A 12,600-nucleotide genomic window follows, 5' to 3' on the forward strand; every position below is an offset into this window, starting at 1 on the left:
TTTTTCGCACTACTGGCTTTGCCATTGGATCGTGGGAATCAATACTGAAGGCGCTGCAATTATTCCAGCAAAATCAGCTAATCACCGAACAGACAGACAATCGCCAAAAGATCACTGCTGTCATCACGTCACTCATTTCCGGTATGGCCGAAAATGTACGGCTGCTTCATCTGCAACAGCCAATGTGTGTGCAGTACTTGCCCACTCACACAACGTGGGTTGAAGGAACAAGTCAGAAGAGATGACGAGTCCTTGCATAAAAGTAGATTCCAGGCATTCTGCCTTTTTCTATCAATGTTATATTTATTGGGGACCACACAGACTGTATTTCTTATAATAAGGCTGCGACATATTCAACAAATAATGCATTTAAACAGCAAAGGCAGAATTAGAGAGGGATTCCACCACGTTTAGGCATGAAAACCAATTTACTCATCACAAGTAACAAGCTTGTGAGAAAACTGTGATGTCATCAGGGTTGTCTCAGCTTGGGCTGGAAGGCTAAGTGAGCATGTAAAGTTTAAAGATGAGGGTGTTTAGCAGGCAGGGAGTATGTAATGGAAGACAGTATTGAGCATTGTTGCATTATGGGAAATGTAGGTTTCAACTTTTTTGGAACTCGGTTTACATTGTTTTTACCATTCAACAATCTGTTTGGAGGATTTTTGCCTTTATCTGAAAGACGGAAGTCTAGAAATAGAGGAGAGAGAGAGAAGGCGCTCCTTCTGTTATACATTTTGTGATAGATTTTTTTGTTCCTTGTAATCCAGTCTCTTGTTTCAGGCTGTTTTTGACGTAAAGCAGCCTCGTCAGAAAACATACATTTCAGCCGGACAGTATTATGAGGAGCGTGGTATGTTTGGCTATACAGTGCATGAAACAAAAAACAAAACAAGGTAACAGACTAGTGCAGACGTTTAGCTTTCGGAGTGTTTTGGGTTGTTTACATCTATATTGATTGAACAGTGTTATTTCCCTTTACACAGTGAAAGATACACTGTGATCTTTTTTGGTCGTAAACATCATCAAATTAAAGCAGAGAGTCTGCACGTTCACCTCATGGTCCTTGTTTTATTTCAAATCTAATGTGCACAAGTACAGACCCAAAACAAACCATAGTACTTAAAGATTGCGCTGCCACTTTGGCTGGCTGAATTAATGGCTGTATAATATGCTGTACAAATATAGAGTTTATATGAGAAAATGGAAATGAGCGCCATTAAACAAACAATGGAGCTCAGCATATGTTCAGTCAGTAAGACTAAATCATTATCCTTGAGTTCTTCACTCACTACACCAACCTTATCAATCAGGCTTCGCCTCTTAACTCCTCTCGGTACACAAATTACCCTCTGCCTTCTGTTATTCAATTTATAAAACAACTACAGGCACTTCCGACATTTCTCTCTTTCCGATGCAGACTTGTTCTTGAAAATTCCTGAGTATGTTGTCGAACAACTCTGCTAAACATAAGATAGAAAATCGGATAAATTAATTTGTGAGTAGCAGTGCAGGGGTGGCTCAGGGCTCCGGGTCCACTGCTACATTAATCCTAATATGTTCCGAGAGTGAGCAGACCAAATCCCCACAATAGCATAATAAACACACAAGGGCACTTTAAGCTCTCCGGCGTCTTGCAAAAAGAAAGCTACTTGTGATAAGACGAAAGCTCTCTCTCATACACAGCCACCGGGCAGAAGAATGAAATGAGGGCTTGCAAGCACAAAGTGGCCTTGACTTCTCAGCATTCAAGTGTTCACATTTTCTTTTAGGGTTCATTGTGTTTGTCTGAACATGCAACATTAAGATGATATGAGGAGAAGTTTGGATTTTATTTTTAAAAAGTTTAAATATGGGCTGTGTATAAATTGCATATGCTTATTTGCCTTTAATTCAGAAGACGTGAACATTGTGAAGACTTTAGTACGAAAGAAAATTAGAGCCACATGTGAGAAAACTCTACTCTCCTTCTTATTCTCAAAATTCTCACTTTAAACTCAAATATTTTTTTCACATGGAGGCGCTAATCCTCCTCCGTACTTTAGAAATAATAAATGATCACGCTGCGCTAGCCATATCCAAAACTATTCAGATAAGATAAGATACATCGCTTTTCCACTGTCACATGTTGAAAACGTATACTTTACTTCTCTGTGGCTTCATTTCACTGAAACATGTAGTTTTCTTTTTCAACTGCAATGGTGCACACTAAGCACATAATAACAATAATAGCTATTATAAAATATACCCAAAAAACAAAGGATGTCCTCATAGCTTATCAACCTTGCATAACCTTTAAAAAGTTGTCATCAAAGGTCGGCACACTATCCACTGAAATGTGTTGAGATGTTCTTCGTGGGAATTAGCTCACCAGCAAACTGTCTGCTGTGTGTGTGCTGTTAAGAATCAATGGATAGCTGTCAAAGATGTAAAAGATAAAAGAAAACAATAATCAAAACAGAAACATGAGCACTTACTGTATTGACAGTTCCTCCCCATGTACTCCCCTGGGCATTCGCAGGAATAGTTGGCAACCAGATCTGTGCAAATGCCCCCGTTCTTGCATGGGTCCCTTTCGCATTCGTTGATATCTGGAAGAGCCACAAAACAAAAGAAAAGGTGCATTCATACATTTGAAGCAGACACAGGCAATTAAAAAGACCTCATTGTCATTGGAATGCACTGGTAGGGAGCGTATATATTGAATTTTGTTTATATATTGAATGTGTTATTAGATTGAGTCTGCCCATAGAAGCTCTCACAGACACCGGTTTCTTGGAACTAATAAATCAAATAGCTCCTCTGAAGACCACTAATACTAGAACACATAACTAAGTAACCTAGTGTACTTTCTTTGCAGTTTAAATAATTAAATACATTTTCAGTGTATTTAACCACTGAGTTATTTTGCAATAGGCTTGGTAAATATCCTCAGTCTACAGAAACATAGAAGAGCAAAACAGACTGTAGATATGCTAAATTGCCACATAATTATCATCTTGTGTACAGCCATCTTTGCACTGTATTTGCTCTCAGCAATATGATCTTCTCTGATTGATTCATCATCTGATTACAGAAGGTGACAGACCCACAGCCACACCCATCCCACTCATCAGCACTCTGTCCTAGTACAGCTACAGTTAAGGGAAATGGGATAACAGTGGGAGAGGAAAGGAGGTAAACCTTTGAACAATGTTCTAATGATTTCCACACTTTTAATCCTCTAAAACATACCATGAGTCTGTGACTACATTTTGGCTTCATGAATATGTAACTAGGTTTGAGAACAAAGTGAAACATGATAAAAGTATCTCCCTGAGATGTTATCTATAATATATATAATAGTCACTTGAGCACGTTTGTAATATCTCAAAATACAGTGTTTTTCGGTGAATGTGCTGTATGCTGCAGAGAAATACAGTCATGCTCTTCACACATAATGGTCACGGAGGAACTGTGACTGGAAGCAGTAGCATCTTTAATCTACAGCAAAGCACAAAATTATATATATATATATATAAATAGAGTGAAATAATGAAATTGAACTTTAGAACTACCAAACGTTGTGCAGGTTGAACTTGAAACACATTTAATTTTCATTTGTCTTGGATTTCATAAGGACACATTTTGCGTATGCGGCTGTCTGGACGTGAATAATCCTCTCTATGCAGTATATACTCTATTTATATTCTTGATTATCACCAAACACTGTGTTTTTTTATTTATTTTGTGAGCACCCAGCCAGCACTCTCAAGACAAGGCCTGCTGTGTCTTTTAATATGGCGGTTACATCCTGCTTCAGATGTAGCTGATGATAGAGAAGCCCTGTACTTTGTTAATCCTGTATTACACAGACAGTTTAGTGAAAAACAGCAGGTGATGGATCAAATTCACTGCACATGAAATAAACACAGATCCTCCGTATGTGATGCGACCCAACTTGTATATTTTTAGAGCTTCATTCTTAGGGAGATTGAACAAAAATGTTTTACTAGCCAGCATATTGTTTTGTGGCTACGGAGCTTGACTTGTCACAGTTGGCATTCAAATCACTTCTCTCAAAAGACAGACTGCATCAACACACAGCTATGCTAGACACAAAGTAGGTAGATCAAACTCAAACTGCAGGGGCCACTCATCTTTAATTATAATCGAACATATAAATTATAACAGCGAGAAGTGAAATTATTTTGCCTGTCAAGCTGTGAAGATTTGTATATATGACATTTATTGTAAGTGTTGCCTTGTTTTTGTGTTTTTCCATTTGCCTGTTGGTGCATGCCTAAGTGTAGACCCTAGCTGTTTTCCAGCATCTGTTTCTCAAGACATTTACAAAAGAATTTCATGAAGCCATTCAAGTTCCGATATGCAGTTGTTGCACATTGTTCTTCATTGAAATAAGAACAAAGAATGACACTGAAAGCTTTTCCCAGTGGAAAAGATGTTTTCGCTATTCTGCCAACTGGCTTCAACAATAGTTTGGTTGACAGATAGTTCGTCTCACTACCTGCCAAATCTTTTTTTTTTACAGTGCCTGCCCTTTTACAAACAGTTTCCAATGACGCCTCGGTTCTGTGAAACAAACCATCTGCTGCGGCAGGTTAGTTGCACAGGTTAATTGCTTCTCCACCAAAATTGCATCATGATTGGATCTACATTTTGATACAGTCAGCTGGGGACCATGCAGTTGAATCCATGTGCTTTGACTTATGGAGATTCAATCTATATGGAGACAAACAGAGAGATGCACTGCACACATATTATGGACGGAGGCTTAAATCATAAGCTTAGAGAGAGGAAAGAAAATTTCAATTAAAAAATATTAAATCAGAAAAATCCAATCTGTTATTTTATTTCATTTTATTTCATGAAAAGCTAAAAATAAAATGTTCTCTGCATAGATTTAAGTGTGCGGATATCTTTTCTACCAGTTTGAGCTTTTCTGATACTTCCAGCACCCTAATTAAGATAAAGTCGGGGGAAGCGGTGGTTATCCTGCATCATGAAAATTGGTTAAAAAATGTTCACGATTGTCACAATCTAAATCTAGCCTGCATTTAAGAGAGCCAATCACTCAAAGACTCTGTCATTAACGGGTTGGATTTGGGTCTTTCTGGGATTATTGCAACATTCTAGGTGCTTGCAATAATCAGCTGCACAACATACTGTAATCAGTAGTTATTGTACTTCTCCATAGCTAACTCCAGAACCTTTCATGTTTCAAATGTGACACAGAATAATGCCTCCCATTAACCAGTTTCCTCATGTTCGCCTGTGATCCTTCTTATGCTCCGGCCTCGGCTTAAACTGTGCTTTGATGAGCTAGTACAGGACAATGTGTTACAGTGGCAAATCCCAAAACAGCCAGCATGACAACATGCCTCCTTACTGACAACACACAATTAGCATAGAGATGAAAAAACAAGCACTTGTCAGAAGGAAACATCTCAATTATGGGAGGTTAATACAATTAAGGGGGATTACGTGTACGATCCTGTGAAGAACTGTTAACCTGAACAATTACATTATAGAGAACAACAATCCTCACTCAACAATTCAGCTTCTCAGTGTTTTGTAATTGTTATTATACTAATACTAATCCAGTTATTAATCAAAGCTACAGCAGGCCATATAAAACCACATTAATGCAATTCACAGAAGAGTCATTTGTACAAAGGAATATGTGAAAAAATGTGAAAGTGAAAAGCACACCCTGTAGAGACTAGTACTTCAAATGTCAAAGAAGTATATATAAAACAGGAATGTACATCCACCCATTAGCCATACCTGCTAAACTTTGATGGGCGCTGGCGGGAGAGAGGCACAGGGCACTATTATATACAACAGCACCAAACCCATAAACAATCTGCAGGTCATTCTGCACACAGCACAATTCACTGTTATATTACCACTGTAATCACACCACTTAGAAAAGTGATGTTGTTGTTACCCTGTAGGTTCATTTCCTGCTTTGTTGCCACCAGTACTGTAGGTCCAAGTACAAAGGTGAGCCAAATGGGCAAGCCACTCAAATAGCCGGGAGCACAACATACCACAGAGAGGGGAAAACACAACAAGCCCATCTTACGATTTGCTTTCCTTTTATAAGAAACACAGGGAAAGGAAGACTTAAAAGTGGTGTATTGCCAGTAACTCAGGTGGGAGAAAAGGGATTACTTCAGAGAATGCAGTTAAGTCGCCCAACATAAAATAGAGAAGAGAGGTGATGAGAAGCGAGGAGAGGATTGGAGGGATAGAAACTGTGAAAGAAAGAGAGAGGAGGGTGTAACAGAGAAATATGAGCAAGCCTAGTGGTCAGGTAAATACATTCAGTGTTTCTGTTTACGCAACACAGTTACAGGCATGCATCCAAGGAGTTCCCCTCATAGTCCGATTCTTCCAGGACATTGAACAGGTCATTGAAGCCTTATGGTAAAACAACATTTGCAACTGATGTCTTTAGTTTAATGAGAATGATGCCATCTTGGTTATACTGGATTTAACAAGCCAGTTTGTGTAAAGATGTCCACAGCGGATGGAGACAATAAAACTAAAAGGCGTATAATTTAATATGATACAACACACTGGCTCTCCAATACTTGTGAAGGTCATAATGTTTTGTTGAAACTGAGCCAGGATGATGTTGATTTAACTTATACTCTATTTGGCGTTATTACATTAGATTGTAACAATAGACAACAACAAGGTTTTGATGTTTTGTCCACCTGCTGCACATACAGTGGTGGACAAAATACAATTGGCCATTGGTCGGTAACACCAGGCAAATGATGTAGCAAAATGATGATGGGCTAATACAGTGTATTATATTGCACAGGTGCATATTTCATTATGACAATCATCAATAACACTAGTTTCTTTATTAATGAATATAATGCAGTTTTATAAATGAATTGGATGTTGTTGTGAGACATAATACAATTAGGATTAATAAAATGATTAATACCATATACTGTTATTAACATCATCATCATCATCTTCCTCCGGACACTATGAACCCCAGAATACATCTGATCAGTCTCTGATCAGACTCTCATCGGTCCACTGGAATGTCTCGCTAGCTGGCTTTGCTCCTCTATTGCTATCTAAAAAGTGTCTCAGTCGGACAATAATGAGAGCAATGAATAGTGGTATATGTCGGGAACTAGCACTGCCTGTGTGCGCTAAATTGGCTTTTGTGTGTCTAGAGAGCAGGAGGAGACCTGGGAGGGGAGGGGGGGTTATCTGTGCCCTCTCCGCTGGGCTGCACTGACCTCTGCGGTGTCTGCACCTGCTACAGCCACACAAACACACGGCCGATGAATCTGCTTTCCAGTTCATTCAACAGTAAAAGGTATTGTGTCAAATCTTGCACAACGAAGGATGTATACGTGCCATAAAGATGAGGCAAAAAATGATGAAGTTCCATAGGTGTGTAGCATTTAGGGGGGATCTATCGCCAGAAATTGAATGTAACAATATTAAGTATGTTTTCTTTAGTGTTTAGTCACCTGAAAATAAGAACCATTGTGTTTTGTAACCTTAGAATGAGTCGTTTATATATCTAGATACAGAGCGTATCCTCTTGCTCTCTATATAGAGTCATTTGCGTTTTTGCATTGACCGCCATAGTTCTCCTTCACGCATGGCACACAGGAGAATTTTCAGTTGGTTGCAAACTCTGCGAACTCACTGTTAGATGTCGCCAAATCCTACACACTGCACCCTCAAACCCTGTCTGAGTGTAATTCATTTTGCAGTTAGAGAAGAGTTTAGAGAACTGACGTCAACCAAAATCAGAAAACAGATATTTTGAAGCATTTTTAATAGTATTTCTAAAGGGAATAAAAAACAATGGATACACATGTTCTCCATCTATGGTACAAATTGTTTTCCTGAAAAGATAACTGCGGAAATTATATTCACAGAGCTGATTTACACTAAAATAAGCATTTTTGTTTCAGCTGGACTTAACTATATATATATATGCAGCAGCACCAGTAATCCTAAACTGGCTCCAAACAACAACATAAATCACACAAATGATTGGAATAAATGCCTGCTAATAGCGTGTAATCCTCTCAAACTTGTAAAGCCCCAAAGTTAATTAGCAGAATTAAAGGTAATGTCCCAGCAGCATTGCCCCTACATCTCACCCACTTCCTTCATTAAATTACAGTCAGATGTTGGGTAAATCTGGGTAAAGCCCTCTTTTTCCTCTGCCAAGACACTGTAAGCCACACAATTGGAGGTTAGTCAAGATTTTGCTTTCATGTGGAGATGTCTCATCGTGTTACATCTCTCCATCTGGACTCATTTTAGCCCTCATGCACAGTTTCCCCTGGGGAAGTTTCATCTCATCGTATCTGTCTTTATGTCACAGAGCCAGTGAACCCACACATGTTTGGTAAGCAAGCTGGTTCTCTTGACATCTTTATCAGGGCAAGGAATAGTTGCATGACCTCTACAGTCATCGACATCAATGAAGTGGACAACTGGTTGTTTATGCTTGCCACATAATTAACCCCTGACCATGAACACTCGTACTTCCAAAGAAGTAATCATCCTATTTTTTTTTCTCCATAGTGGATGGGGTTTACCCTGGGACAGGCTGCTGCTGATGCCTTGTGATTCATGTTGGTATGCTGCAGATGTTGGATTTGATACTGAAAAAAGATTGCAATCCACGGACACATTGAATGAATTTATGAGGGGTAAAATGAAAAACACAGCCAATGATTTAAATTCCTTGGGTGCTACTCTGACCAGGAAGAATGTTTATCATTAGCTTATAAGCTCTGTGACAGACCACTTTGTTAAGGATGTCTGAGTGACAATCAACATCATTTGGAGTACTTTTATGGGGCCCACCACAAGGACATAATATACAGCCCTAATTCCAGGCTCATACATACTGCGTATACTCAACAGCACATGGTGTCATCATTCAGTGACCACCAAGATACATCTAAGGGAGCAACACATTGCAGAAAATGTTTTGCACATTACATGTTATACACACGGCGATACTGTATCACATGGGAACAATATAAAAACATGTTTAATGTTGTGGTTTTGAGAAGAACAGCTTATCTTGGGCCGTCCTCTCTTCCAGTCCCTCTGTGATTCGTGTGCTCATTTATCCTGTGACGCAATCTTCAACGCTTATTTTGTTGTTGTTGTGAATATAACTTTTTCCCACTCATTCTTGTCAGTTTTGATGCAACGCAGAACTCTATTGAAAGGGCAGAGATGTAAAAGCCATCTGCTGTATGTATAGCACAGAGTGAGGGTTTTATCCGACTGCATTTGATCACATGTTATATCTAATCTCATCTCTCCTGCTTTTGTATGATTAAATGCTCACTAAAGCTTTACCATTTACTGTAAATGCAACACACGTGCATACGCACACATTGCATTTACAGTATCTACGTTTAATAGATGATGGCCTGCCTATTGAATTCCCGGCTGAATAGTTCTATAACGCTACTGTACTTCAAGTGCTGACTTGTCCTCAGAGCTGCATCTTCGCATATGGGCGATCAGCCTTGGATGCCGTGTTTGACAGGTGCTGGTGCAGTGAAATGTGTCGACTCCACACTACACAAGGCCGGGACAAGACCTGTCTCTCCAAGTTGAGTCAGAGATAGAAGATTGAACATGGAAGTGCCTGTCTCCACTGTCAATCTATCCTGTCAATCTATCCTGGCCTTACCCATGTCACTGAAGTGACTATCACCACATAAAACAGGATTCCTATCTGGAATCTGATGACGTGCAACAACCAGTTGAAAGAGATATTTATTAATACCCGATGTATACTTAATATGCGTTTTCACAGAGATTCACTTCTGCATGGTCATGTGTATCTCGACTTACCATGAGTATTGATTGTATTGATCTCCTACATAGACATGAAAAAAAGGTTAGTTTTCACAGTGGCACATGCTGTATGTTTTAAGGGATATGATGATGCATGACGCTGTGAATTCAGGATTAAGAATAGTGTTGGAAGACACACTTTTTGAAGTGGGATTATCCCACTGAGAGGTTATTCACTGCAGCACTCCAGAAGCCTTATGGAAAGGTATCTTAAGATGCATGGCAGAGAGGTTTGAGTATCTTAGAAGCAAAACCCCATTTCTAAGACATGCAGACCGGGGGTTTCTGTCGAAGCTGGGGAGAGCAGAATGTGAAGAGCCCTCAGCTTGGGGGCAGATTGACACTTGGAGGAATGCCTTAAGTGTCATTTTAAGCTTGCAGAAGGAGCCTCAACAGTAGGTGTGTGAGGAGAATAATGATGTAGCTCGGAACAACCGAGTGTGATCCAAAAGCTCTTTAACATCATTGAGGTACACTTACTAGAATGTTTAAGAGACACTCAAATGGTATAAGATGTGTGGAGGCAGGCCAAAGAGCAAAAATAAGGTGTAAAATAAGGATAACAAAAGATGCCTTTTCTTAGGAGACCACATTATTTGAGTATATACATTTAGAGAGTAGAAATACAAAATGTTGTTTTTAACATAACTGACAGCCTTAGTTACATCCAGGTGGCAGAACAGGGTTGCTATATACAACGTCAGGGGATATCCAAAGTTATTACAGTTGGAACCTCTGGTTACCTTGAACGTATGCACCAAATTTCTCTACAATCCATCCATTCGTTTTCTTATTTCAATATGGATGTCAACCCCATTGTGACCCTGGAGGAAAAGTCAGGGGACCACCAGAGTCAGTAGAGTACATCGTTTGGGAAACATGTCTGTACCAAATATTGTGCCAATCCAGGGAGTAGGCTACATGTTCACTGAATGAAAGTGAAAAGTTTGACCTGCAGGTGATGTTGCAAGTCAAGTCAGAGGATCATCAAAGCCATTATAATTTCTCCTCTAGGGACCTTGGATAGCTTTAGAAAATGTTAAGGCAATCCATCTGATAGTTGTCAAGATATTGAATCTGAACCAACAATGTCAACCTCATGGTAGTGCAGGAACTAAAGTCAGGGGATCGCCGAAGTCAGGAAGATTCATCTTCTAGGGACAATGAAAGCCTGTACAAGATTTACTGGTTGTCCATCCAAAAACATATTTCACTCCGGACCAAAGTGGTGGCTCAACCAAACAACATTGACATTTTTATATTACAGACAAGAACACTCCAGGGCATGTCATAAAGACAAGTAGATATGAGGGATGAATGAAGTTTAGTTCAAAACATAACATCTGAAGAAAAAGTTGCATCCTAAATATTTAAACTCATATCCACTAAAATAAAAATGATTTTGATACGGGTCAGATTTTGAATGACTTATGCGGAGTTTAATATTGAGAGTGGGGCTGAATTAAGATACTTCAGTGGTTTCAACAGAGAGTAATTTCACACTGATTTTATTAATTCATTTCTTTGCTGACCCTCTCTCTGATCTATCCTTGTCTGTCTAGAGGAGATCCCATGAATGCTTTGGTAAAAAAGTACTATAATCTTCATAAGGAACATTCACACATCCATATCATTTTGTCCACGCTGAGGATTCTATGATTCAATGAGACACTGAATAATAATATAAGATCTCTCTGCTGGGCACCAGTCAAAATAATATGTTAAGGCCATTAACCTTAATTTCAGTCCCATTGAACACAAACTAAATCAACACTAATACTAATTTGGCATATTTACCATTCTGAATTACTGCAGTTCTGTGTCGTCAAGCTGAACATTTGTCAGTGTTCTGCTTTGGCCAGCCAGAAGCCCTGGGCAGGGATGAGTCGAAATCTTTCCACTTTTCCGCCACTTGGGATTTGGAAATGCATCTCTATTTATGCTTTGGCCATCTGCCAAAAGGATTTATTGTCTTACTGCAGAAGCTAGAAGGTGACAGCAAGGCTCAAGTGTCTGAGGGGGCCTTACACAATTAGGCCTCGGTAACCGCTTGTTCTCTACAACTCTCCCCCAGGAAGCACAGACCAGGTGAGTACGTGTCCAGGGACTGGGAACAAGGGAGGGGGGAAATAAACCCACTAAATTACACAAATGCATCAATGCTCTTTATTCAAAAGTCTCATGTCATTATTTTTCCTGCGGTTTTTCTTCATAAAATCCGAGGTACTTATTTTCAAGGCTTTTGTTTCTAGTCATTTCCACTTAATCCCAACAAACATAATGAAGGAATCGAAGCTCTAAGAAAACCGTTCCTGAAGCACTTCTGCACATCCAATATTCTTTCTAAAGTGCTGGCCTTTCTCTAAAAGACTAACAAAAAGTCAGTCCTACCATTTCATATAGCATCCACAACCTGAAGGCATTCTGTGTCATTTAAGTTGGTTTTAACAGCAAAGATGCATTGTGGAAAAAAAACTGTCCAGTCCGTAATTTTACGAGCAAAGCACCACCTTGCCAAACAAGAAAGGTCATCTTACTCAAAGTGTGTTTCTACAGCAGTTTTTATTTGGCAGGATTCGCAGAACTGAGTGCTTACTAAAGGCATATGGAAGAGGTGATGCATCACTTTTATATCATCAATGATGGGTCAGAGGACTGACAATTGAAGGTATGAGAGCATGCGTGAGAACAACGCTGACAAGATCAGGGCCAAGCACA

The 12,600-nt window shown here is 39.4% G+C and overlaps 1 protein-coding gene across 1 annotated transcript in view; it reads right to left on the reverse strand.

The window, feature by feature from the left end:
* The window catches only part of edil3a (EGF-like repeats and discoidin I-like domains 3a), a gene marked incomplete at its 5' end in the record, with an annotated part of 95,424 nt that overhangs the window by 40,156 nt on the left and 42,668 nt on the right, over positions 1–12,600 (reverse strand). Inside the window, one exon of the mRNA XM_079161166.1 lies at positions 2,478–2,591. Coding sequence (XP_079017292.1) covers positions 2,478–2,591 — 114 coding nt within the window. The remainder of the gene's footprint in view (positions 1–2,477; positions 2,592–12,600) is intronic.

Source organism: Pholis gunnellus (genome assembly GCF_910591455.1).
Source record: "Pholis gunnellus genome assembly, chromosome: 6".
NCBI classification, from domain to species: domain Eukaryota; kingdom Metazoa; phylum Chordata; class Actinopteri; order Perciformes; family Pholidae; genus Pholis; species Pholis gunnellus.